We start from the raw sequence: 27,012 nt of genomic DNA, 5'->3' as shown, positions 1-27,012 counted from the left end.
TATACATTGTAAGGATCTAAGAACTGAGGGCTGATAGAGATACTTACATCCCAGGAACTGCTGTTCCTAGGCCAGATATTTGTTTCTGAATCCTCGACTGTAGTTCCTGTGTTTTCCTAACTTTTTCCATGGCTTCATTCATCAACATTTCATCACGGGACAACTGGGGCTGAAAACAAGAACTAGAGGCTCTCAAGAGCCTGTATCGCTCACCTGATTCTACTTGGGTTTTTGAAATCATATAAAAAAATATAAAATTTGGCTAAAAGTGACAACACAACCTCATTTATAAGGAAAGGAACATGTTTAATTTCATTCAAAAGTCCCCCACTGGCGGCCATCTTGGATGACGGATCGGCTACAAAGTAACAACACTTGGTCAGCACCTCATAAGGAACATTCATGCCATGTTTGGTTTTATTCCATTCAGTGGTTCTCTAAAAGAAGTCATTTGTATGCATTTCCCATAGGGTCCTATGTTAAACTAAGTCCCCTGCTGGCGGCCATCTTGGATGATGGATCGGCTACAAAGTAATAACACTTGGTCAGCACTCATAAGGAACATTCATGCAATGTTTGGTTTTATTCCATTCAGTGGTTCTCTAGAAGAAGTCATTTGTATGCATTTCCCATAGGGTCCTATGTTAAACTAAGTCCCCCGCTGGCGGCCATCTTGGATAATGGATCGGCTACAAAGTAACAACACTTGGTCAGCACCACATTAGGAACATTCATGCCATGTTTGATTTCATTCCATTCAGTGGTTCTCTAAAAGAAGTCATTTGTATGCATTTCCCATAGGGTCCTATGTTAAACTAAGTCCCACGCTGGCGGCCATCTTGGAGGATGGATCGGCTACAAAGTAACAACACTTGGTCAGCACCCTATAAGGAACATTCATGCTATGTTTGGTTTTATTCCATTCAGTGGTTCTCTAAAAGAAGTCATTTGTATGCATTTCCCATAGGGTCCTATGTTAAACTAAGTCCCCGGCTGGCAGCCATCTTGGATGATGGATCAGCAACAAAGTAACAACACTTGGTCAGCACCTCATAAGGAACATTCATGCCATGTTTGGTTTCATTCCATTCAGTGGTTCTCTAAAAGAAGTCATTTGTATGCATTTCCCATAGGGTCCTATGTTAAACTAAGTCCCCCGCTGGCGGCCATCATGGATGATGGATCGGCTACAAAGTAACAACACTTGGTCAGCACTCCATAAGGAACATTCATGCTATGTTTGGTTTCATTCCATGTAGTGGTTCTCTAGAAGAAGTCATTTGTATGCATTTCCCATAGGGTCCTATGTTAAACTAAGTCCCCGGCTGGCGGCCATCTTGGATGATGGATCGGCTACAAAGTAACAACACTTGGTCAGCACCCCATAAGGAACATTCATGCTATGTTTGGTTTTATTCCATTCAGTGGTTCTCTAAAAGAAGTCATTTGTATGCATTTCCCATAGGGTCCTATGTTAAACTAAGTCCCCGGCTGGCGGCCATCTTGGATGATGGATCGGCAACAAAGTAACAACACTTGGTTAGCACCTCATAAGGAACATTCATGCCATGTTTGGTTTCATTCCATTCAGTGGTTCTCTAGAAGAAGTTCAAAATGTAAATTGTTAACGACGACGACGACGGACGACGCCGGACGACGGACGCCAAGTGGTGAGAAAAGCTCACTTGGCCCTTCGGGCCAGGTGAGCTAAAAATGTGTACAGTTTTGTTGTCTATTTTGTGTGACAGGGGAATGCACATAATAGATTTACATTAATGAAATAAAATGCTTAAAATGATTGAAAAAAGTTATGCTTGTAAACAATGAATACAGTATGCAATCAAATCAATAGATTGTCTTGAAGTCGCAGGCTAAACAAAAATGGGGAAAAATAATCCAAAATTATCTCTAGATACGATCTTTTGATTTTAAGAAGCTTCTGTCACAGTTTTGTAAAAATCCAGGATGGTTTATGAATCTAATAAATGTTTTAAAATGTTATAAAATGTCCTGTACCAAGTCAGGAACATGGCCATTGTTATATTATAGTTCATTTCTTTGTGTGTTACATTTAAGTGTTTCAGTAGTGTCGTTGTTCTCCTCTTAATATATTTGATGTGTTTCCCTCAGTTTTAGTTTGTAACCCTGTTTTGTTTTTTCTCAATTTATTTATGAATTTCGAACAGCGGTATACTACTGTTGCATTTATTTATAAACTTTAACTGTAGACTGTTAGAAATCGAACATATGGAATTACTCATAGATCAATTTTTATCAGACACATCTCATTTTGTGAAATACAAACCAATGGTTGTTTAATTGGCATAGTGACTGCTAACTGTGCTTTTCTTTCTTCTATCATCTTTGTGGCATTGGTCATCATCTTCTTTATCTGTTAACAATAGATTGAGAAATATGTGAAATTGTGGAGAAATATGTGAAACTGTTAACAATAGATTGAGAAATATGTGAAATTGTGGAGAAATATGTGAAACTGTTAACAATAGATTGAGAAATATGTGAAATTGTTAACAATAAATTGAGAAATATGTGAAATTGTTAACAATAGATTGAGAAATATGTTGAAACTGTTAACAATAGATTGAGAAATATGTGAAATTGTTAACAATAGATTGAGAAATATGTGAAATTGTTAACAATAGATTGAGAAATATGTGAAATTGTTAACAATAGATTGAGAAATATGTGAAATTGTTAACAATAGATTGAGAAATATGTGAAATTGTTAACAATAGATTGAGAAACATGTGAAATTGTTAACAATAGATTGAGAAATATGTGAAATTGTTAACAATAGATTGAGAAATATGTGAAATTGTTAACAATAGATTGAGAAATATGTGAAATTGTTAACAATAGATTGAGAAATATGTGATTGAGAAATATGTGAAACTGTTAACAATAGATTGAGAAATATGTGAAACTGTTAACAATAGATTGAGAAATATGTGAAACTGTTAACAATAGATTGAGAAATATGTGAAATTGTTAAAATAGATTGAGAAATATGTGAAATTGTTAACAATAGATTGAGAAGTATGTGAAATTGTTAACAAATACATTGAGAAATATGAGACATTGAGAATGGAAATGGGGAATGTATCAAAGAGACAACAACACGACTATAGAGCAGACAACAGCGGAAGGGTCTTCAATGCAGCAAGAAATTCCCATAAAAAGAGGCGTGCTTCAGCTGGCCCTTAAACAAAAATGTATAGTTCAATGATTATGGACGCCAAGTCTTTATTTTTCTATGTTGTGTTTTTTTAGATGTTTTACTTTAACTGATTTTGATATGGAAGAGCGATTAGGCCAGGTACAAAAAGGTAATATTTACAAATTTCGAAACAACTCGTCTATAGGTGTATAAATGTGATTTGGCTAAATTTGTAAGATGTAAACATGCAATTTTTCTAAAAGTTGTCCATATTTTTGGACTTGTACTGTACATAAAACAAACAAAAAATTGACAAAAAAGCAGGTGCAATATTTTTATAGGAGACAAAATATTATAAAGAACAAATAGAGAAACTGATAAAAGTCATTGTTTACCTTAAATTCAACTGTACTTGGGACATGTTGGATGTTGGTTTTATTGGTAATCATACCACATTTTCTTCAATATCTATTTTGAACCATTAAGGATGTTTGCTACTCTGTTTCAAAATAACAACCTTTTCAAAAGATTGTTACAAATTGAAAGTATACAAATAAAGGATCCAAATAAGCAGAAAAAAATGAAGAGTCAGTGTGTTTGTTTTCCAGATATAAGCCATTTAGAATTTGGAGGGCAATACTTCTAGATTTTTCATATATTTAACATTGGCACCTTTTTTCTATCAAAAACTACAAAAAGTAGCAAGGATTTTGATAAGATTTTTATGACTTCTGAAACTATATGTAATAAAATTATGAATAAAAAAGTAGGGTTACAGGGGCAAAAGTTTAGAATGGAACTACATGGATAAAAGCAGAGGATTCTGAATATTTTACAAAAATTAAAACTTAGAGGCTCTAAAGAGCCTGTGTCGCTCACCTTGGTCTATGTGCATATTAAACAAAGGACACAGATGGATTCATGACAAAATTGTGTTTTGGTGATGGTGATGTGTTTGTAGATCTTACTTTTACTGAACATTCTTGCTACTTACAATTTTCTCTATCTATATAGACTTGGCCCTTTAGATACAGAGGAAAAGATTTTGTAAAAATTTACAAAAAATTACCAAATTAATGAAAATTGTTAAAAATTTACTATAAAGGGCAATAACTCCTTGAGGGGTCAACTAACCATTGTGGTCATGTTGACTTATTATTAGATCTTACTTTGCTGAACATTATTGCTGTTTACAGTTTGTCTCTATCTATAATAGTATTCAAGATAATAACCAAAAAACCAAAAATTTCTTTAAAAATTACCAATTAGGGGGCAGCAACCCAACAACCAGTTGTCTAATTCATCTGAAATTTTCACAGCAGATAGATATTGACTTGATCAACAAATTAACGTTGTCAGATTTGCAAAATTTACTTAAAATTACCAATTCAGGGGCAGTAACCCAACAACCAGTTGTCGGATTCATCTGAAAATTTCAGGGCAGAGAGATCTTGACCTGATAAACAATTTTACTTGTGGCAGATTTGCTCTAAATGCTTTGGTTTCAGAGTTATAAGCCAAAATCTACATTTTACCCCTATGTTCTTTTTAGCCATGGTGGTCATCTTGATTGGTTGGCTGGGTCACTGCACATATTTGTTAAACTAGATAACCTTATAATGTTTGTGGATAAATTTGGTTAAATTTGACCCAGTAGTTTCAGAGGAGATTTTTGTAAAAAATTACAAAAAATTAACAAAAGTTGGTAAAAAATGACTATAAAGGGCAATAACTCCTTAAGGGGCCAACTGACCATTTTGGTCATGTTGACTTATTTGTAGATCTTACTTTGCTGAATATTATTGCTGGTTACAGTTTATCTCTATCAATAATAATATTCAAGATAATAACCAAAAACGGCAAAATTTACTTAAAATTACCAATTCAGGGGCAGTAACCCAACAACCAGTTGTCGGATTCATCTGAAAATTTCAGGGCAGATAGATCTTGACCTGATAAACAATTTTACTCGTGACAGATTTGCTCTAAATGCTTTGGTTTCAGAGTTTAAAGCCAAAATCTACATTTTACCCCTATGTTCTATTTTTAGCCATGGCGGCCATTTTGGTTGTTAGCCAGGTCACCCGACACATTTTTTAAACTAGATACCCCAATGATGATATACCCCGTGGACGCCAAGTGATGAGAAAAGCTCACTTGGCCCCTTTGGGCGAAGTGAGCTTAAAAAAGAGGAGCGAACTTCCTTTAAGTGCCTTTCTTACCTGATCTGTGGTCAGCTGACCAGGACTTGGGTTTATAGCTGCCTCTGGTGTATCATCTACAAACTTTCTTTTTTTCTTTGTTTCTTCTGTGGATGCGGCACTTTCATATTCCTACAAATTATAAGACCATTTAATATGAAACTTCTGAACCAATAGTTATCAAAGGTACCAGGATAATATTTAAGTTGGCCAGAAGCTTGTTTCGTCTACATAAGAGAAAATAGTTATAAAGTGGGCATGATCGATTTTGACCTTACGCGGTAACAAAAATCTTTGTTTTGCTTTATAAATATTCAATGTACATTTGTCAACATTTGAAATTCCTGCTCCCAAATAATTTTTGCATCGATTTTTTCCTATTTATAAAACAACTTTGATATTATAATAAGAACAATTAACTTGTACATGCGCAAATAGTTGTGAATGTCCACACAAACTTTCAATTTTTGATACAGTTGTCGAGACATTTACATGTTTTACTTGAAAGAAAGCTAATATAGGGCAAAAGTAATAGTTACCAATCATAAACCTACCTGTGATTACTCATTCCTTGAAACTTTTTGGGTAATAAATGAGTATGAAAATAAAGTTTTTGTGTATGGTGTACAACAACTTAACTATGCACTGTACAGAAGGATTTATGTGGTCAGCTAAACGCCGTACACAACGCTTCTTTCAGAATAAAATATCGAAAAATAGCATATGTATTAAAGATTTCAATGCCAATTATTGAAACAGCTATACATATTACACACACACAGTGGCCTTCTATCAGAAAAAAGGTTCCAATGAACATAGAATTATATCGGATGAGACGAGCGCCAACTTCTTTGACAAGTATTTGCACATGTTTTTAGTTATGGTTCTTGTTTTGGGATAATAATGAGACATCTCTAATCATCAAGCTACGACTAAATCATTTCTTAAAACAGCAATTATGTTTAGATTGAAGTACACATTGATATTATGTGAACAAAACAAAAATTTTTGTTACCGTGTAATTATAGGTGAAAATCACTCACGCTCACCTGGTTAGTACCTATATCCGCTGTACGATGATACACGGTGTAGTTGGAACTAAAATCGTCAAAAATTAAAATTCTTAAATCACAATGAACATGATTATGTTACACTTATTTTTTAATGTTTTGATGGTTTTTTTTACCAAGAACACCACTTTTAATTTTTTTTTAAATAATTCAGTTGATTAAGAAATTTATACATCTGATTTGAATTTTGATCATCAAGTTTACATCTAGACTTTTAAAAAATATTTTTACTTTCCAACTTTCATACTTTGAGACTTCAGGTTCAATTTAACTTTTAAGTTTACATCAAATGAACTTTGAACATGATGAGTTTTTGTCATATGAAACTTCAAATTAAAAAAAAATTTATGTAAATGTTTTTTATTTATCTAAATGGCTAGTTTTTATTATAAAACTAATTCTATAATTTGTCCAAATTTAGAAGAAATTTACTTTTTTTAAATTGCTCGCTACCATCAAACATTTGGCATGTTTTCAGTACGCAGCATGACCTTTCTCATAAAAATCTGGTGATTGCAATATGCAATTGCAAATACAAAACCAAGTGTAAACATCGCTCCGTCATCAAGATAAACTATATCTCAACACTTTCACTAAAATCAATTTGGCTCGTTTAATTTTCATAAAATTTTGTCATAGTATTTACTTTGAGACTTTAACAAAAATAAAAAAAATATTTTTTTTTTGAACCAACCGTTTTTTCCAGAAAAATTACACTGGTTATATAGCAATTTGACAAACACCAATTTTGATCATTGAGAAGCTTAATATTCCTTTTACAACACAACGTAATTAAAACGTTAAGCTGACTTTACAGAGTTATCTCCCTGTAGTGTTAGGTACCACCTTAATGTACCTGTTATACACATGCCTACCTGAATATCCACGCTTCTTTGTAATGTTGATTGTTTACAAATGGGTGACAATTGTTAAACTTTGGCTTCAAAACACGCCCATTAATAAGCTGACATATTTTTACAACAACACTTACCAAATGATATATTTTTTGACGATTTTACAAAATTTTATGCGAAAAAAATGATAAAATCGTGCGACTAAGTTTATGATAAATGTCTGAGAGGTAAATATGTTTACATCATTCATACTGAGCTTAGGGAGCTACCATTTGATTTTTATGGGGGGGCTAGGATGAAATTTGAAAAAAATAGGCAGGACAGGAGTTTTGAGTAAAAAAAAAAGGCAGGATGAGACACTTGCAAAAAAAAAAAAGTCAGGACGACAATTTAGGTAAAAAAAAGTCAGGATAATCTAAAAAAAAAGAAGGCAGGACCGAATAGAGTGAAAAATAAAAAGGCAGGACAGAGATTACAGCTAAAAAAAAATGCAGGACAAAATTTTTCATCCTAGCCCCCCCCATAAAAATCAAATGGTAGCTCCCTTACCTTTCTCTTTTGTCTTTTTCTACTACTAGCTTTGAATTCGTCCCACACTCTGAACAGCTTATCTGCAAATTTTTCGGACTGGGAGTCGTCCAGAATTTCTGATAATTTCCCTAAAAATACCAACAGAATATTGACGCATATTTATGGATTATTGTTGATCATATCAACTACATTGATCAATGATAATCTGTTTATCGCTATTTAAACTAGTAAGACGTTGTCAATTCCATATCAATTTCATTAGCAACACCACATGCCCCTTAGTTTCTAGCGATAGTTTTCATATCACTTGACTTCACTGAGAAAGGAAATTATCAGTCAGCAAGATCAAAAAGAAAATTTCATAAAATAGTGATAATATATTTTATGTAGTTTATATATTGTTGTGTTTGGTGTACTGTTGTTAGTCTTTTCCCCTGTATACCAGGATGCTAAATGAAATATCTATGGAGACCTGGCTTATGTTTCCTTTGTTTTTTTCCAATTAGACAATTCTCTGGTCTTTGTCAGTCTTGTATGTTTTTAGTTTGTTTGAACATACATATATTGGATATTCAACGCATATACATGTACTTGTATCTTCATTTTATTTAAAGTTTAAAACTAATAAAAATTTGATAACATTTAATGGCTTTAACTTGTCATGGGGACTCTAAAATAGAAAACTAATTATAAAGCAATAATTTTTTCCCTGTTGGGCTGACCATGGACAAAAATGACGACACCCTAATGAAAACTCTGACAAATACATGAAATTCATGAATAGCTTTGTTTCTTTTTTCATATCCTTTGTCTATACAATTCAATGTTGCGGTAACAAGTCTTTGCTCTTAAAACCTTTAGTTATCTTTCTGAATTCTTTGATTACCTTTAGTTATTCCCATTTATTCTTTGATTACCTCCCTTTTGTGTTTTAATATTACTTACAAATAGTTTTGTCTCTTTCATATATCCTTTGTCTATACAATTCAATGCTGCAGTAACAAGACTTTGCTCTTAAAACCTTCAGATATCTCCCTTTATTCTTTGATTACCTTTAGTTATGTCCCTTTATTCTTTTATTACCTCCCTTTTGTTTAAAAATTACTTACGAATAGCTTTGTCTCTTTCATATCCTTTGTCTATACAATTCAATGCTGCAGTAACAAGACTTGGCTCTGAAAATCCCAGAAATTTGTTGACAGTCCCCTCCAACTGGGATTTCATATCATCCCATTCTCTACGGGATAAAGACATTTTCTCTCTGCAAAATAACAATCAAAGCACTGTAAGCGCTGTAGGCAGTTAACAAAAACCAAGGCAAATGTAATTATGAGAGACAATTACACTGTGACTTGCTTACCATCCCATTCTCTTCGTGATAACAACATTTTCTTTCTGCAAAATAGCAAAAAGACAATAGACATCTTTCAAGCTCGTTGCATTTCCGTCAAATAGTTTGGTTTTAATTAACATCATTCATGCAATTAGGGGCATTATCACTGCTTTCATAAGGGTATTGTGATGAAGTACCTTAGGGACAAACATTATTTATAGGTTATCCTGCACAATGATGATAACTAAGACGCTTGGTGAGCGTTAATAGTGCAGGGATACAGGCTATCAGCCTCTATCTTGTAAATGATGTCAATTAGGCGCGCATAATTGACGATTTTATTTTGGTGAAGGACAAACTAGAAAGTGGTCCCCAACACTATCACTTGTTTATCATCCCATGATTCTCTACGTGATAAAGATATTTTCTATTTCCAAAATAACAAAATGACAATTCCACTATGACTTATTTATGTCAGAGCTCTTGACAGTAAAAAACATACAAAAAACTATTCTACCCGTATACCTCAAAGAAAGGGGTAAAAATAATATTTGGTGTTGAATTGAATAACCAAATGCCAAAATGACTTTAAATAATATATAGTACATTTATCTATCACACCAAGGGACTCAAATTACAATCCCATCACCCCCACCCCCACCTCATTATACTCTAATGATTGATGAAATCTGCATTTTTATATAAATTCCAATCCTTGACTAGGTTATTTTTCAAATCGTGTAAGTGCTGGTTTGACATTGTTGACCAAGTGTCAATTTGACTTTTGCTATATTTGTTCTATAGGTGTAAATTTGATGTGTACCAAATTAACCTTAACACCTGCCTAATATAATCAAAGTGCTTGAAAGCACTGAATGGTAAAGATTACTTCAATTTATCAGTGGGAAGTAAAATTAATTATTACATTGTTGTAGTTGATTTAAAAGCAATTCTAGACAAAGGAAAGAGAACACCAATTTAAAAAAAAATGATGTTAACAATGACATCATTCTTTTTTTATAACAGATATTAGATTCACAATTCATGCACTTTGCAAATGTTACATGTATATAATTTTCTTGACTAGTGTATCAATATTTTGTGCCTTGAATATCTGAGCATACATGTATATAATCATAAAGTTCTTGAAATGTTGACGGATAGGATGTATAGAATGTTTTTGATCATGTTGATCAATGCACTTGATTTTTTTGTATAAAAAAAAGTAGTGACAAGCCTTTGAACATTTAGATACATGTATCAAGTCAGTCCTATAAGGTTTTGATTGCATTTCATGCTATCTTTACCTAAAAATATACTGTTTATAATCTAACGACTTGTGCTTTTTCACAGATGTCAAAATTTAAATAACTTCAATTCACAAATAAGAATTTTCACTTAGGCGAGTCCATGAGTCGTGGACTCATAAAAATCTGTCTGGACACACCATTTTTAAAATTGGTGAGTCCAAAAAAAGATGAATAAAGAAATATTGTGTATAAACTGAACAAATGTATCCTCATTTTATACCCAAAGTTTAAAAGTAGTCTGAATTTAATGTTTTTTCATTACCCTATAAGGTCATAGAGACTAAAATAATAAATTATATTGCAATAATATATCTTCTTCTTACAATGGAACTCACCATGTCCAAAAATGACAAGTCCCTGCACTCGCCTTCAAAAATTCTTAGCAAGAACCCTGACAAATCCTATCCTCATCTCTCTAGAATGACACCAGGTCAACTGGGGCAGTTTATTCATAAAATCAAAATTGGAACTCCATATTTGATGTACACCATCCCTAAGTGATATTGTTGGCTTTTTTCAAAACTATCTCTACCTTTTTTTTATTGGGAAATATGCATCATTTTTATCAAATTGGGAAATTTATAATAAACCATAAATTTGACTGGAACTTCAAGTTGTAGATCCCCTTTCAAGAGGTAAACCCTCATTTGAAATAAGACCCCTTATTATCAGTGATGACACATAAATAGACCCTCAAATATGAATATATTGTCATTTTAGGCATAAAAAACGTATAAACATGATAAATGGGTGTATTTCAGTTTGTATTCATGCACAATTACTACTGACATTATTATGAAAAATAACTCTACAAATTCTGTGAAAAATTTGTCTTTTTGGGAATAATTTTTAGCCATTTTTTTTTCAAATTGGAATTCTTCTCCAGGGGAAAAAGCCTTTATTCTCCAGTAATTTAAGGCAAACAATATCACTGATTAGTCATTGGTATATGTGATAGATACATAACCAGCCATAACTTGCAGTCTTCACATTAAACCACATGTCCTACAGCCATGGCTTGTAAAATTGTTGTTGAGCTTGTGAAGTTCTTTTCTACAAGCCAACAGAATCCAACTAAAAATTTGGTAAAAATGAGTTTTGGGCTTGTGGATTCAAATGTTTATTGTGAAAACAGCATAAGCGACTGAGCTAGTGAAGTACTTCAATAGCTCAGTGGATATACATGCTCACTCAAGGCTCCTGGGTTCAAGTACCAGAGGAGACAAACATCAACGATAATTATATGGGGACGAAGTCCCAAATTACGGTAGAAAAATCAATAAAAAAAAAAAAAAAATCAAGAAAATTTCCTGAATTTTTCATTCTACTAATGAACTCAAAATCGTTAACTTTTTTTTCAGATCTACTTCCTGTTCCGGTTTTCTCCGCTTTTGCGCAGATATCTGTCTTGTTTGCATGAGACTTTGAAAAAAATTATATTTATCAGTCTAGTAAAATATAAGATTGGATCTCAATACCAATTCAATTTTAATAATTGTTTGATATGAAAAAACGTTACCTGATGAAAGCGTTTCTTTTGTGTACATCGAATATGACGTCATAACTTATAGAACGTCACAGCTAATTCCCTAACAACAGAATCAAAATCGGGAACGTTACGTACGGTATTTCGGTTTCTTTTATCAACGTGATTGAATTAAAAAATAATACATACAGTCTACAGACTTCGTCCCCATTCACAGGTTATGCCTGCCTCATATTAGAAAAAGAATCATGCTCTACAATTACATTGTTGCCCAACAATAAAATCATGGTTAAAAAAGAATAACCCTGCCAGGAAAGTTACATAAAATGAATATAGAGAAGTTCTTCTTGAGCATGTTGAGTTCAGTCAGTAAATACATTGTCTTGTATCACAGAGGTCCCTGAATAGTAAGTAAGTATTAAAGTAAGTAAGTAAAACTTTATTTGGATTCGGCATATTGACAAACAGTACAAACATAAGCTCTAAATATTATGAGCTTGAGTCCTAGGGAGACCAAGATGATTTTATATTCATTGTAAGGAGAAACATGTTTTCCGTTTACACATGAAAGGTACAATTATTACTAAAGTATTAACTCAAATTCTTATTGTATTTTGAATAAGAGTTATTTTTCATAATGATGTCAAATATAAAAATAATTGATGGCCATACAAAAAAAATGTAAAATATCAAATATACAGAAATTATTCCAAGGAAAACTTGTTACTGTGGTTTTCGTTTTACAAATATCAGCATTTGGATAGTTATTTATTTATATAGACTTCATTATTTCAACCTGAATTATATGATGCACTGACATGTTTACTTACAGTATTTTATATTTTTTAACAGTATTTTGGAAAAAAAGATCGTGTTATTATCGAAATGCTAGCCGATCCTTCTTGAAACGGACACGCTGATTGGTTGACAGGGATGTTTCGACCAATTGAAATTACTTACACAACAACAAACTATATAATAAATAAAACAACACGGAAAAGCAAGTTCCGGGATTTGCGCAAATTAATAAGGATAATGATGTTAGAAAATTAAAGAGAAAAGTAAACTTTATGAATAAAGTAAATTCATTATTTTTTATTAAATGTAAAGGGGGGGGGGGGGGGGGGGGCGGCGGTGTGTAACACTTATCAATTCAAAGTTTTAAAAAGTTTTGAAATCTTAGATTTTTGGAATTTTGATCAATGTTTTTAAAAAATATCAAAAATCCCAATTGTGTAAAAGTTTTGAAATTTTGAAATTTTAACCAAATAATTAAAATATTAAAATTCTAAATATCGTTTAAAAATTTGATAGTTTAGTAATTTGGTCAAACTTTCAAAATACTAAACCTAACGTGCAATTTTGATTATCTCACTTTCAGTTGAAAGTTTGATTTTTATATTTTTGATTAAGATATCAAAATAGAAAAGGGGCGAAAAGAGGGGTACTTATAAACTGTGAAACGAAATAGAAGCGTTTTCTTACGCTCAAATTGAGACTAAGAACAAATATTAGTAGCTTGGAGCCAAGATACTGTTATAAGGTATATATCAACATAACCTCATCATTGATAGATACCAGGTGTCCTGGTCCAGGACATGTGCGTAGCTACGTTTACGTCAAAAGGTCTCAAAACGTCCGGGCGTACTCTTGAATTTGTTAAAAAAAAATCATATAAATAGAAATAAAAGAATTGGTTAACAGTACATTAACCTTTTATGTCTCTCTCCAATGGCTTGCAAATGCGAATAAAAGTGACGAAAATTAGTATCATATTATTTCTGTCAAATTCTAAATCTACCGTTAATTCTATACTTATCTCCTTTATTTTTTTAAGCAATTCATTATGAGCTTGGATTCGATATGTGGTTTTCATTTCTTGTCGAGCCATTGACATTTATGTCGCGAAAGCGAGCTATTTTGATCGTAAATTTCGTCGGCGGTACCAAAATGATAACTATGTACACTCATGCAGGTTCATTATGTTCTTTTAGTTTTAAGATATATCAATAACTTTGTCAAACATTTGTGAAATTTTACGGTAGCTGGACAAAAACTGTGTATGCACAAACGAGTATCCAGAGCATAATATCGAAATTATACATATATGATAAGTTTTCCCATATTTTATAGAAAAAGAATAATTTCTTTTTGCACTTAGTCTAACGTTAAAATCAATTACATATCAATTACTTTGTTAAACCTTCGTCGAATTCAATTAAACTTCATTGAAGTGGTTTTTTTTCATGGTTAATTTCAGAAACCAATTTTTTTTTCGTTTATTTTTCAGATTTTTTTGCAATTTAAGTCAGACGATCTGGCCACCGTTAAATCACATATTCTAATGCAACAACGTTTGTAACGTTCATTTTGATTGGATAACGTCACTTTCTTACATGGCTTCAATTGACAATTGATGCTATGGGACGTACGCGCAAGCGCAGACGGCATATGGCAGAATTTAAATACATGTTTTAACGTTGTTTTCTGTCAGTTTCATTAGAATGGAGATAACAATATTGTATTTTAAGCTCCGACGGCATCAATTTGGGATTTGATGGTCGCAAATGCCCGTTTACTGTCTCCGCTAACGCGTCGCCAGTAAACTTAATTTGCGACCATCAAATCCCCAATTGATGCCGTCGGAGCTTAAAATACAATACAGTTATCTCCTAATTGCACAGAGAGGCAAGCTGTCAAATACTTGTAAGACCTAGTAACGCTGCTACATCAGATGCAGAAGCCATCGCTCTGCTATGTTCAATTTCAGATGAAAACATTTTATGAAAGAAGTCGAGAACACTTTTCTGCGATTGATCCATCTTGTTTTCATAAAGTAAAATAATCCTAAATGAAAGACCACGCATACTGCTTCGGTAATGAATGAAGGTTATCCACGGCTCCCTTTAATCATATTTAAGAATTGAATGCTTCTTTTTGTAAATTTATTGGGGTGTAAAAGCGTTGACCGAAGTACATTTTTTATTCCGCGCTTCATTCTAAAAATGTGTGCACGGTCAACGCTTTTACAACCCTATAAAGTTACAAAAAGAAGCATTCAATACTTATAATTACATTTTTTAGCTATGATCATGAAAACACGAATTTTATATATTTTTTTATTTAATTCACCTGTGCACTTTATTGTTGGACCACGTGTTATCATGAATGAAAAGTTGTATTGAGCATTGCAACTGCTTACGGAATAACACGTGATGTGCATGCAGTTAGCCAATCAGAATAAAGTATTATAATGAAACATACATCTAATGTAATTATTTTAAGGTAACTGGTTTGGACGTTTACTCCAAATTAAGCCAAAGACCGCCATTATCTTCTAAATAGATTTTAAACACAATGAATAGAATAAACATAGAAAATAAATTATTTTGAATCTAAAAAATGTTGTTATTGATGAGTTTTCAATGACAGGAATTTTATGACATTCTCGATAACTCTAAAACTTCCGGAGGCTTGTCCCGGCTTATCAACTTCCAGCAGGTTCTTTGGCATGGAACCGCTTTTCCGAGGTTCGGGCATACACGTAAAAATGATCTAGCTACGACACTGACAATCAACTTTGAGCAAAGTAAAGGAACACAGGTATGTCCAGTCAGAATGGGACATGATGCATGATGGATCTTTCCATTTTTGGCCATACACCAATGTTACTCTCGAAAAACCAGTACAATGTAAAATGCTGAATTTTAAGTCACCTACGGAAAGCTGCAACTAATTATTTGAAAGTCAAGTATTTATAAGAACCGAAACAATTGAAGAGGTGTTTGGCCAAAGTGAAGGTAAACGTAACAAAATCCATCTATAAGGGCTACTTTGCCCGAGAGAGTTGAATCCTAAGTTTCTTTGTAATTTGTATGTAAACAACCTATTTTGAATTATCGATTTTTGGTTTCCAGTGACAAATATTTCATGAATGTTCAGGAACAAATTAGCAATAAATACAACAGGAAGGGATTGTGCTTGTTATTCATTTGACGAAGACATAATATTTTGATTAGTTTGTTTGGAGTATGGAGCTGGCATGAGTCACTAACTTCTAGCTTTATATATAGTATATATATATAATTATATATTGTTAATTTATTATGATTGTCATTTTGAATAGTTTCTTTTGTTTCCTATTCTGACATGAACTTTGATTTCTTTTAAAATCCGTTTGACTGCGTATTGCTGCGTGTTTGTTTTTTGGTACATTGGCTAGAGGTATAGGGGGAGGGTTGTGATTTCACAAAACATGTTTAACCCCGCCGCATTTGTGCGCCTGTTCCAATTCAGGCGCCTTTTGCCTTTTTATTCTTGTATGATTTTAACTTTAATTCATTGTTATATTTCGGAGTTTAGTATTACGTCTATTATCACTGAACCATCACTGAACCATCACTGAACCTTCACTAAACCAGTACACTTTTATGTCTAGGGACCAGCTGAAGCACGCCCGCCCAGCACAACGTTCATTACGACACCATTAATAAAGTATTCCTTCCGCATCGTTAATTGGAACTGAAATCAATCATAAAAGGCAAAATATTATCATCATGTAAACAATAAAAAAGGAAACAAAACGTTTAAAGTTGCATGCGACCGAAGCGCTTTTTCTGGATCATCAGGAACGTCAAAAAGGCGAATAATACTATTTGGCCTATTGCAAGTTGATCAGTTTTCACTGTTACTTCTAAATTTTGGGCACTGGATACACCAACTATAGCTCTGAATTATTTATCTCAAACCCTTACCTTATATTAGAGATTTAAATCAACCTATTTGATGCTGGTTTAAATAAGTTTTTTTTTCAAAAGATGCACTACTTTGAAATTTCACGATACTATTATCCAATGTGATGCCTGACAATGCCTGATAGGTTTTATAAAAGAAAGACTTACTCTTTTAATTATTTATTTTCTAATTAAAAATGATTTGATATATATATTTCGTCCTAACTAAGAATGATTATAATCAGAGCCGTGTCTACAATTACCCCTCTTTTCGCCCCTTTTCTATTTTGATTTCTTAATAAAAATCAAACTTTCAAAAAGTGAAAAATTTAAAATTGCACGTTAGGTTTAGTATTTTTAAAGTTTGATCAAATTACTAAACTATCAAATTTATAAACGATATTTAGAATTTTAATATTTTAATAATTTGGTTAAAATTTCAAAATTTCAAAACTTTTACACAATTTGGATTTTTGATATTTTAAAACTTTGATCAAAATTCCAAAAATCTGAATTTTGAAAACTTGTTAAAACTTTGAATTGATAAGTGTTACACGGACCGGGGAGGGGGGGACTGAACACCCATTTGTGGGAATAATTTGTTTGACTATATAGGAAATCACTGAAGCATGACTGAAGAAAAGGGGCCCCCTGTTGGTCAGACAGTTGGCCTCCCTTATAAAAAGTTCTGAATCCGCCACTGATAACAAAACTTAGGGAACTGAGAAACAACTTTTATTTAAATTGGAAAGTTACATTTTTAATGAGAAAACGTTTTATATGATGAAAAAAATAACTGTTGATGTACCATGATGTATATAATTCATTTTGCACATGTTGCACTTGGTCACATATTTTTTTTGTAATTTTTTCATGGCAATACACATTTGAATTTATATAAACTTAAAAGCGTTGACCGATTCAAGTTTTTAGAAAAGACAAAGTACTGATCATGACATATAACTACAAAATAGCCGAATTAGTTTATCGTTGGATAGATGGTCACTTGGAATTGCATACATTGAAATGATGGAAAAATAAAGTTTGTCCCGGATTCCGGGAAAATAGCATCTATAATTCCCAAGTCTCTTTAAGGATGACCTCGAATTGCCGCTAAATACCAGACTAAGCCCCATTGGTTGTCCATTACAATATCACTATCATAAAGTTGATTGCTACAATTTATCTATAATACATATATATATATATTTGAGTCCAGCGATAAAGAAAAAAATGTTTTGTCGGTTAAGGATGAATTGAGTTGCGGTTAAATAAATAATTACACAAGGATATGCAGACTGACTAACAACAGGTATACTAATGGATGGACATATATGGTGATTCCCCAAAAATAAACATTTACAGAAACGATTATTCGTGAAAAGTTGTATACTAAACACGAACCACACTTTTTAATATATAAAAAAGAAGATGTGGTCAGTATGATAGCCAATGAGACAACTGTCCACAAGAGACCAAAATGACACAGACATTAACAACTATAGGTCACCGTACGGCCTTCAACATATGTTGACCCCTACACGTGCTTCTTTGTATACCGTCAAACACGAACCACTCTTTGTAATATGTTGACCCCTACACGTACTTCGTTGTACACTAAACACGAACCACTCTGTGTAATATGTTGACCCCTACAGGTGATTATCACGGGCGGATCTGGCCATTTCTGAAAGGGTTCTTATCCAGGTCAAAAAAGGGGGACGGGCTCCACCCATATATGGCCTCATTCAAAAACATCGATCGTCAAAAAGGGGTGTTTTAACTCCAAGTATATCCCCATTGGATCCGCCACTGTTCAGTTTGTTTTGGCGGTTTGGGTTCTTTGCATATTATGTGACTGTCGATTATAAGCTATGTCATTGACTAATACAAAAGGCTAATCCGTTAAATGGTTTAAAAAAATATTTGTATGTTGTTTTTGTTCTTGTTTTAATGTATTCATTATTTATGCATGAATGACAACGTGATTTTCTTTGCCAAGAAATCTTTAAAAGTCGACTTGGATAACAAATTATGATGTGGACCTTTAGTGTACGTCATCATTATAGATGTAACATTTTGTTTTTGTTTTGTATTTTAGTAACAATTCTATTGTTTGGATTTTAGACTAATAAAATTCTTATTCTTATTCTTACTCTTATCAATTCATAATTATATGAAGCAAACGCAGATTCAAAATTTTGAAAGGCAAAATGGGGGGGGGGGGGGCAATGTTTTAACTGGGACATATGAAAGGTCTGTGTTCTCCATATACTATTACATGTATATATGTAGCTTCCTTAGGGTGATGCACCCTGAATCGACCCTCTAATACCCCTCAGATTTTTTTCCTGAGACAAGTGCCTGTGCTTTTAATTCGTATTTTGAAAACTTGTAAGATATTGAATAGTCTTCGTAATTATAATGGCCATTCGTGAAAATATTTAAATGATTTAAAACTGTTTGCATCAAAATTTAGTATTATAAAATCTGAAATGTAGTTGGGTTGGCCTAAGGTTCACCTTAAACATTTCATTTGACGCGTGGAATGACGTTCATGCTTGTTATGATAAATCTACCTGTTATAAAAAGTTTAGACATAAAATGCAAAGTATTATACCTGTAAACATGTTACGGATTATTATACATGTTATAGGCAGTTTACTATTGTCGCTAAACATTGAGGTAAATACATGTATTTTAAAATGACACATTTTATTTACTTTGTTAACATCATTGGTTCACATAATTATTTACATTTACTGAAACTGAAAACATTAAGATACAGATATTACAATAGCTTATTATATCTGTCCATTTAACTGATAGTAAGAATTAGGGACCAATCATGTACAGATTTGATTTTTTTATGACTTGCATATTTCTACATGTATTGCTGCTCTTCATCTTCAAGTAACAGTATAAGACCTTCAACACGGAATCTAAGTTCACATCTAGACAACTAAGTTCGATAACTCTATATTGATTTTTGGGATAAAAGATGTCCGATACAGGACACTATACAAATATTTTGTTGTTGAGGGCCATCTTTTAATTGTTTGCAGCCCGGTGCGGGATTTTCTCTTTTGTCGGGTTAACGTTGTTGTTTCAATTGACACATGTATTCAAGATTATAGGCTATTATAGGAAACTTGAGTTTTTGTATTGATTGATTGAAAATGTAACTTGACATATGTAATATAAAAAAGAAGATGTGGTATGATTGCCAATGAGACAACTATCCACAAAAGACCAAAAACATTAACAACTATAGGTCACCGTACGGCCTTCAACAATGAGCAAAGCCCATACCGCATAGTCAGCTATAAAAGGCCCCGATAAGACAATGTAAAACAATTCAAACGAGAAGATTAACGGCCTTATTTATGTAAAAAAATTAACGAAAAACAAATATGTAACACATAAACAAACGATAACCACTGAATTACAGGCTCCTGACTTGGGACAGGCACATACATAAATAATGTGGCGGGGTTAAACATGTTACATAAACAAAAGTTTTGATTACCTATATTATATGCCTACGTATGGGGTATCTGATCATGACGTCACTTAAAATGACTTATTTCATATCGGTTGAGAATAAGATTCTCTTATTGGATTAAAAGGGGTCACATGACATTCATTATTCTTCAGTAATAAATTCCATCGGTCATTAACAGAAAAAAAAACGGACCAGAAAAACCGGTCGTTAACGAACTTTTACATGATAATGACCGGTGGGGCGTGGTTTCCGTCTGATAATGACCGTTGGGGCGTGATTTTCGTCTGATAATGACCGCTGGGACGTGATTTCTCTGTTAATGACCGGTAGGGCGTGGTTTCTCTGTTTAGAGAGATGTACCTTTTATAAAACATTTTCCTGTTTTTAATATTATATTTAGGTTGTTGAATTGTTTATTATATGTTTTCGTTAATTATGAAATTAAAGATAACTTGAGTAAGTATTTATATACTGAAAAATTGCACTAAAATGAATGGCAGTATTACTACGACTGGTCTTCACTCTTTGCCATAGAAATCGTACTACTACTTGAGTACGCTGTAGGCATTTTGAATTTATGACAATTTTCCAAAACATGGGTTTTCAATGAAATAAACATACTTCGGCTCAGTCATTATCACTATCTTAGTCAATACCACTGTCCTGTGGGCAGTCCATATATATATCACGATAATGACCAGTTTTTCAAGAACTATTATATAATTAGTTAGTATGGTGTACAAGCACAGCGACAAAACACACACAAAGCTTAGGAACTGTGTTTTTTGCTGTTCTTCATCTCAAAGTCACAGTGCGTAATCATTTTTCATGTTTACATTTCAGTCAGTGTCATCGAAAACGAGTAAGTGATATTTCATTTAGTAAACAATCTATATTTATTGTTTTTTCTTTGTTTAAAAAAAATAACACACATTGATCAACCAAAGGGTTTTTTATGTGTTTATTTTTTTATTCATCAATGTTTTTTCGTTTACCCGAATAGCCAATCAATTGCAGCATTTCTGACTTGACTCAGCGGGCGATTGATGGAAATGGTATTCATAAATTTATAGAAACGTATATGTTTTGGTCAACGCACGTCATTTATTACTGCATAGGTACTGGGTGAAAAGGACAATTAGTTTGCCCCCTTTTCCCCCCTGATATAGATATATATTATCAGTAACAGTTGTGGATAGTAAACTATGAATTGATAATAAAAAGTGAAAATATTCTATTATATTTGTGTTAATATCTCAAAGAAATACGCTAAAACAGAAATAAATAAAAATAATAAATAACAAAACGGATTTTAGAAAAAAAAGTGGAGGGCTGAAAAATAATTGCCCTATTCTCAAGTACCTATGATTTATGCAGACGTCGAGATTGCGGGGCATGAGGTTGTCACTTCTATTGATCCTTTGAAGGCGGGACATGAGGTTGTCACTTTTATTGATCCTTTGAAGGCGGGGCATGAGGTTGTCACTTCTATTGATCCTTTGAAGGCGGGGCATGAGGTTGTCACTTCTATTGATCCTTTGAAGGCGGGACATGAGGTTGTCACTTCTATTGATCCTTTGAAGACGGGACATGAGGTTGTCACTTCTATTGATCCTTTGAAGGCGGGACATGAGGTTGTCACTTCTATTGATCCTTTGAAGGCGGGGCATGAGGTTGTCACTTCTATTGATCCTTTGAAGGCGGGGCATGATGTTGTCACTTCTATTGATCCTTTGAAGAATATTTATTTAGTAATATACTAGTATGTAGCTTCTTGTCATTGGGTTTCTGTTAATTTTGAAAAAAGTGATAGAATCACGAAAAACTTAATTTAATTTAATACATTTGTTTTCATTTACTTTAATTTTGTAACTTTATCTAAGCACATATATTTATCCAATTAATGATTTCAGTAATAAGACCACCAACAGATTATGTCTGCCCCGAAGTTAAATGTAGTGAAGATTGTCCACGGGGATACACCCATGATATTCATGGCTGTAATACTTGTGACTGTAAACATTCACGTAAGTATACACAGATACACACATCTATTCATGGATGTAATACTTGTGACTGTAAACATTCACGTAAGTATACACAGATACACACATCTATTCATGGATGTAATACTTGTGACTGTAAACCTTCACGTAAGTATACACAGATACACATATGATATTCATAGATGTCATACTTGTGACTGTAAACCTTCACATAAGTATACACAGATACACATATGATATTCATGGATGTAATACTTGTGACTGCAAACTTTCACGTATGTATACAAATAAACACCCACAATAGTTAGTATTATAATGCTTGTGACTGTAAACCTTCACGCAAGTATACACAAATACACATATGATATTCATAGATATCATACTTGTGACTGTAAATCTTCACGTAAGTATACACAGATATACATATGATATTCATAGTTGTAATACTTGTAACTGTAAACCTTCATGTAATTGTACAAAGATACACGTATGCTATTCATAGATGCAATACTTGTGACTGTAAGCCTCCATCTATGTATACACAGTTACAGATTTGATATTCATAGATGTGATAGGTGAGACTGTAAACCTTTATGTAAGTATACATTGAATGATTAATATACATATGATGTTCCTGGATGAAATACTTGTGAACGGAAACGTTCATATAAGTATATATCAAAATAAGAAGATGCGGTATGATTGATAATGAAAAAACTCTCAACCAGAGACCGAATGACATAAAAGTTTATCACAACTGTAGGACACAGTTAGGTTTTCAACAATGAGCAAAAGTCTTACAATACATGCCTGAGTTCACTGAGAATATAATTGAGAGTCTATCATCTGATAAAACCTATATCATATATATATAAATGGAGATTAAAGGAGTTTATGTTAATGCCTTTATTAAGTCAAGTTACTCGTATTGATATAAGAATCTCAAACAACCACTCTTTTTTGTGTGGCCTAGCATAGTACAAGGCGCGGATCCAGCAATTTTGAAAAAGGAGGTCATTATTTCACTCCTCTGACGTCATACACCAATGATAAGTAACTCAGGCGCTACGCGCAATCATGTATTAATGTGTTGTTCGGTCACACGTTGAATATTTTTTCTCTATTTGAATTCTTCTATTAGCTATTTTTTAAATAATAACTTTGCAGACTTTTACATGATGTTATTTGTAAATTTTTTTCAGCATTTCAAACTGAAGTTGGCAAATGTCCAACAAATTCTAAATCAAATATAGAATGTCCCGCTAAGCCAAGTCATGGTTGTGATTCTGACTACGACTGCTCAGGAGGAAAGAAATGTTGCGCTTTCGGATGTACTAGGAAGTGCATTTATCCAAAGCACGGACCGTTGATATATCCTCCGGCGTGCGGACGGGGAGTGTGCTTTATATCATGTCCATACGGAAAGATCGTAGATAGTCGTGGTTGTGAAACATGCCGCTGTAAATCTAGACGTAAGTGTAAAAATAGTTCCCCTTTCTAATGGATTGTGGGTAATTGTATACCGCTGTAACTTTAACCTAGACCAATGCGTAAGTTGAAAAATAATTGTTGGTGATTTCATTATTCGTCTTAAAATGAAAATTACGTCAAGTCATTCGTTGAATTACAATTGTTAAAGACGTTGTTAGCCAATCAGAAACTATTTTGGTGTTCGCTTTTGAAAATATTACCCAGAATTCATTAGAACCTGCAACGGCGAATTGATCATTACTATATGTGTACAGGACAAATAAAGATGTTTCACCCGCCACATTTTTTATGTGCCTGTCCCAATTCAGGAGCCTGTAGTTCAGGGGCTGTTGTCGGTTCATGTCTGTCATCCTGTTTTTCATAAATTATTTTATTATGAGTTAGAACAATAGTTTTCTCAAATGTCGGGGCCATTTTATCTGACTATACGGTATGATGTTTTCTCGTAGTTGAAGGGCGTACGGTGAAATTGAGAATGAAAATTGGGAATATGCCTAAGAGACAACAACCCGACCAAAGAGCAGGCTACAGCCGAAGGTTGTCAATACTTGCTTACATCCACTTCATTCTAATCTAGTGGATAGTTGTCTCATTAGTAACAAAACCACATCTTCTTTATTATATTCATGTAAATAGAAATTTTCATCCAATTACCGATTTTTTTTACCGCTAGGTGCTGATAACCGCTACCCTTCCGGACCATATTATAAAATCACAGGCACCTACCCTTCCGGAGCATATGATAAAATCACAGGCACCTACCCTTTCGGAGCATATATGCTAAAATCACAGGCACTTGTCTCAAAGAAAAATTCCTTTAGACCTTAATACAAGTAACTAAAATGTCGGTTTAGATTCGATTTTTTTGTGGAAACGAGATCGCCATGAGTGCATGAGCCAAAAGAACAACGATTTAAAAATTATTCCACAGAAAAAACGGGGTATTAGGACCGATGGTTAGTGTTTTGTAATACATTTCTTTTGATAAACTGTTACATTTTGAAGTCGCATATTATTTCAGAATCAGACTCGGTTTAGTTTAAATTCACGAACAGTAATTCATACCGCTGCGTACCTATAAATCGAACCTATCTAATCAAAATATAAATCTATCGTAAAAGATATCAAAGGGACATTCAAACAAGTCAATGTAGAAAGATACCAAAGGGGCTTTAAATCTCATAAGTCCATGTACAAAATAAGCTGACAAATCCATAGCAAGAAAAGACACACAGCAGTACAAAAAACACAACAGTACAAAAAACACAACAGTACAATAAACACAACAGTACAAAAAAACACAACAGTACATTAAACACAACAGTACAAAAAACACAACAGTACAATAAACACAACAGTACAAAAAAACACAACAGTACAAAAAACACAACAGTACAATAAACACAACAGTACAAAAAACACAACAGTACAATAAATAAAAACAGTACAATAACCACAACAGTACAATAAACACAACATAAACACTTTTACAATTTAGCGCTTCGTTTGTTTGGATTGATTAAAAAAGCACATCTTATAGAGGGGCTAATTTGTTGGGTTTTTTTTTATGGAAAATGGGGCTAATTCTTTAATTCTAAAAAGTAACAGCGCTTATTTGTAAAATTCTCATCAACACGATTTTTTTGTTCATTACTGTAATCAGTATTTTTTGGCATCATATTATTCTCTTTTTTACAAATTTTTCTCTACTAATTATTTTTTTGACAATTATTCTGTAGATTGTAAACACCATCCAGCCGACATATTAGGTAACTGTTTAACATTTGCATTTCCCCCTTTGTTGTAGATATAGGAAGATGTGGTATGAGTGCCAATGAGACAACTCTCCATTGCTTCTCACGAACACGTACATAAGGAAATAAGAAAATGATATCACTGCCGATGATGGCTGTTCTTCAATTGTCTGTTTATCAATTATCTTTATATTTCAGCTCGTCCATGTCCAAGGATTATGTGTCCATTCAGACATTGTGACCATTATTCGGGCGGTGCCCCAGCAAAAGATAGATATGGATGTCCAACGTGTAGATGCCATTAAGTTATCACAAACAGTATAAAAATATCGTTGAAAGTTTATAATTCGAAGGAGATTTCGGTCAACGAAACGTTCAAACTACTTATCCTCGACTTTCGGTTAATCTCTGTCAGCGTCAAAAAAGATGTCTTGAGTTATTAAAATGATAAAATTAAGATTTAAATGAGGTTTGATCTAATGTTTGATAAACAAATATATACATATTGTAACATTTATTGACTGCCTTGTTGAACAACACGTATAAAGTTCTGTTTTATAGAGATAGGGGAGGTTCTGTTGTATAGAGATATGGGAGGTTCTGCTGTATAGATATAGGGGACGTTCTGTTGTATAGAGAAAGGGGAGGTTCTGTTGTATAGAGATATGGGAGGTTCTGCTGTATAGATATAGGGGACGTTCTGTTGTATAGAGAAAGGGGAGATTCTGTTGTAAAGAGAAAGGGGAGGTTCTGTTGTATAGAGATAGGGAGGTTCTGTTGTATTGAGATATGGGAGGTTCTGCTGTATAGATATAGGGGACGTTCTGTTGTATAGATATAGGGGACGTTCTGTTGTAAAGAGAAAGGGGAGGTTCTGTTGTATAGAGATAGGGGAGGTTCTGTTGTATAGAGATATGGGAGGTTCTGCTGTATAGATATAGGGGACGTTATGTTGTATAGAGAAAGGGGAGGTTCTGTTGTAAAGAGAAAGGGGAGGTTCTGTTGTATAGAGATAGGGGACGTTCTGTTGTATAGAGAAAGGGGAGGTTCTGTTGTATAGAGAAAGGGGAGGTTCTGTTGTAAAGAGAAAGGGGAGGTTCTGTTGTATAGAGATAGGGGAGGTTCTGTTGAATAGAGATATGGGAGGTTATGTTGTAAAGAGATAGGGGAGGTTCTGTTGTATAGAGATAGGGGAGGTTCTGTTGTATAGAGAAAGGGATGTTCTGTTGTATAGCGATAGGGGAGGTTGTGTTTTATAGAGATAGGAGATATTCTGTTGTATAGAGAAAGGGGAGGTTCTGTTGTATAGAGATATAGGAGGTTTTGTTGTATAGAGATAGGGGAGGTTCTGTTGTATAGAGACAGGGGAGGTTCTGTTGTATAGAGATATGGGAGGTTCTGCTGTATAGATATAGGGGACGTTCTGTTGTATAGAGAAAGGGGAGGTTCTGTTGTAAAGAGAAAGAGGAGGTTCTGTTGTATAGAGATAGGGGAGGTTCTGTTGTATAGAGATATAGGAGGTTCTGTTGTATAGAGAAAGGGGAGGTACTGTTGTATAGA

At 33.4% G+C, this 27,012-nt stretch overlaps 2 protein-coding genes across 2 annotated transcripts in view; one reads left to right on the top strand and one right to left on the bottom strand.

Moving 5' to 3' along the window:
• Positions 1–12,905, bottom strand: part of LOC139495091 (U4/U6 small nuclear ribonucleoprotein Prp3-like) — a 32,310-nt gene extending 19,405 nt beyond the window's left edge. Inside the window, exons 1-6 of the mRNA XM_071283242.1 lie at positions 12,794–12,905; positions 8,944–9,095; positions 7,853–7,962; positions 5,401–5,511; positions 2,306–2,392; positions 48–169 (exon numbers count right to left, since the gene is read on the bottom strand). Of these exons, the coding sequence (XP_071139343.1) occupies positions 48–169; positions 2,306–2,392; positions 5,401–5,511; positions 7,853–7,962; positions 8,944–9,088 (575 nt within the window). The 5' untranslated portion in view covers positions 9,089–9,095; positions 12,794–12,905. The remainder of the gene's footprint in view (positions 1–47; positions 170–2,305; positions 2,393–5,400; positions 5,512–7,852; positions 7,963–8,943; positions 9,096–12,793) is intronic.
• A 6,363-nt stretch (positions 12,906–19,268) lies between these two features.
• Positions 19,269–25,963, top strand: LOC139495087 (antistasin-like). The gene is made up of 5 exons (XM_071283239.1): positions 19,269–19,381; positions 21,045–21,063; positions 22,115–22,228; positions 23,410–23,679; positions 25,651–25,963. The coding sequence occupies exons 1-5, from the start codon at positions 19,301–19,303 to the stop codon at positions 25,755–25,757; spliced, it is 591 nt and encodes a 196-aa protein (XP_071139340.1). The 5' UTR covers positions 19,269–19,300; the 3' UTR covers positions 25,758–25,963.
• Positions 25,964–27,012: the final 1,049 nt, after the last annotated feature.

This window comes from Mytilus edulis, chromosome 11 (genome assembly GCF_963676685.1).
Source record: "Mytilus edulis chromosome 11, xbMytEdul2.2, whole genome shotgun sequence".
NCBI lineage: Eukaryota > Metazoa > Mollusca > Bivalvia > Mytilida > Mytilidae > Mytilus > Mytilus edulis.
Note: the sequence above shows the minus strand (reverse complement) of the source record. Positions and strands in the feature narration are given on the sequence as shown.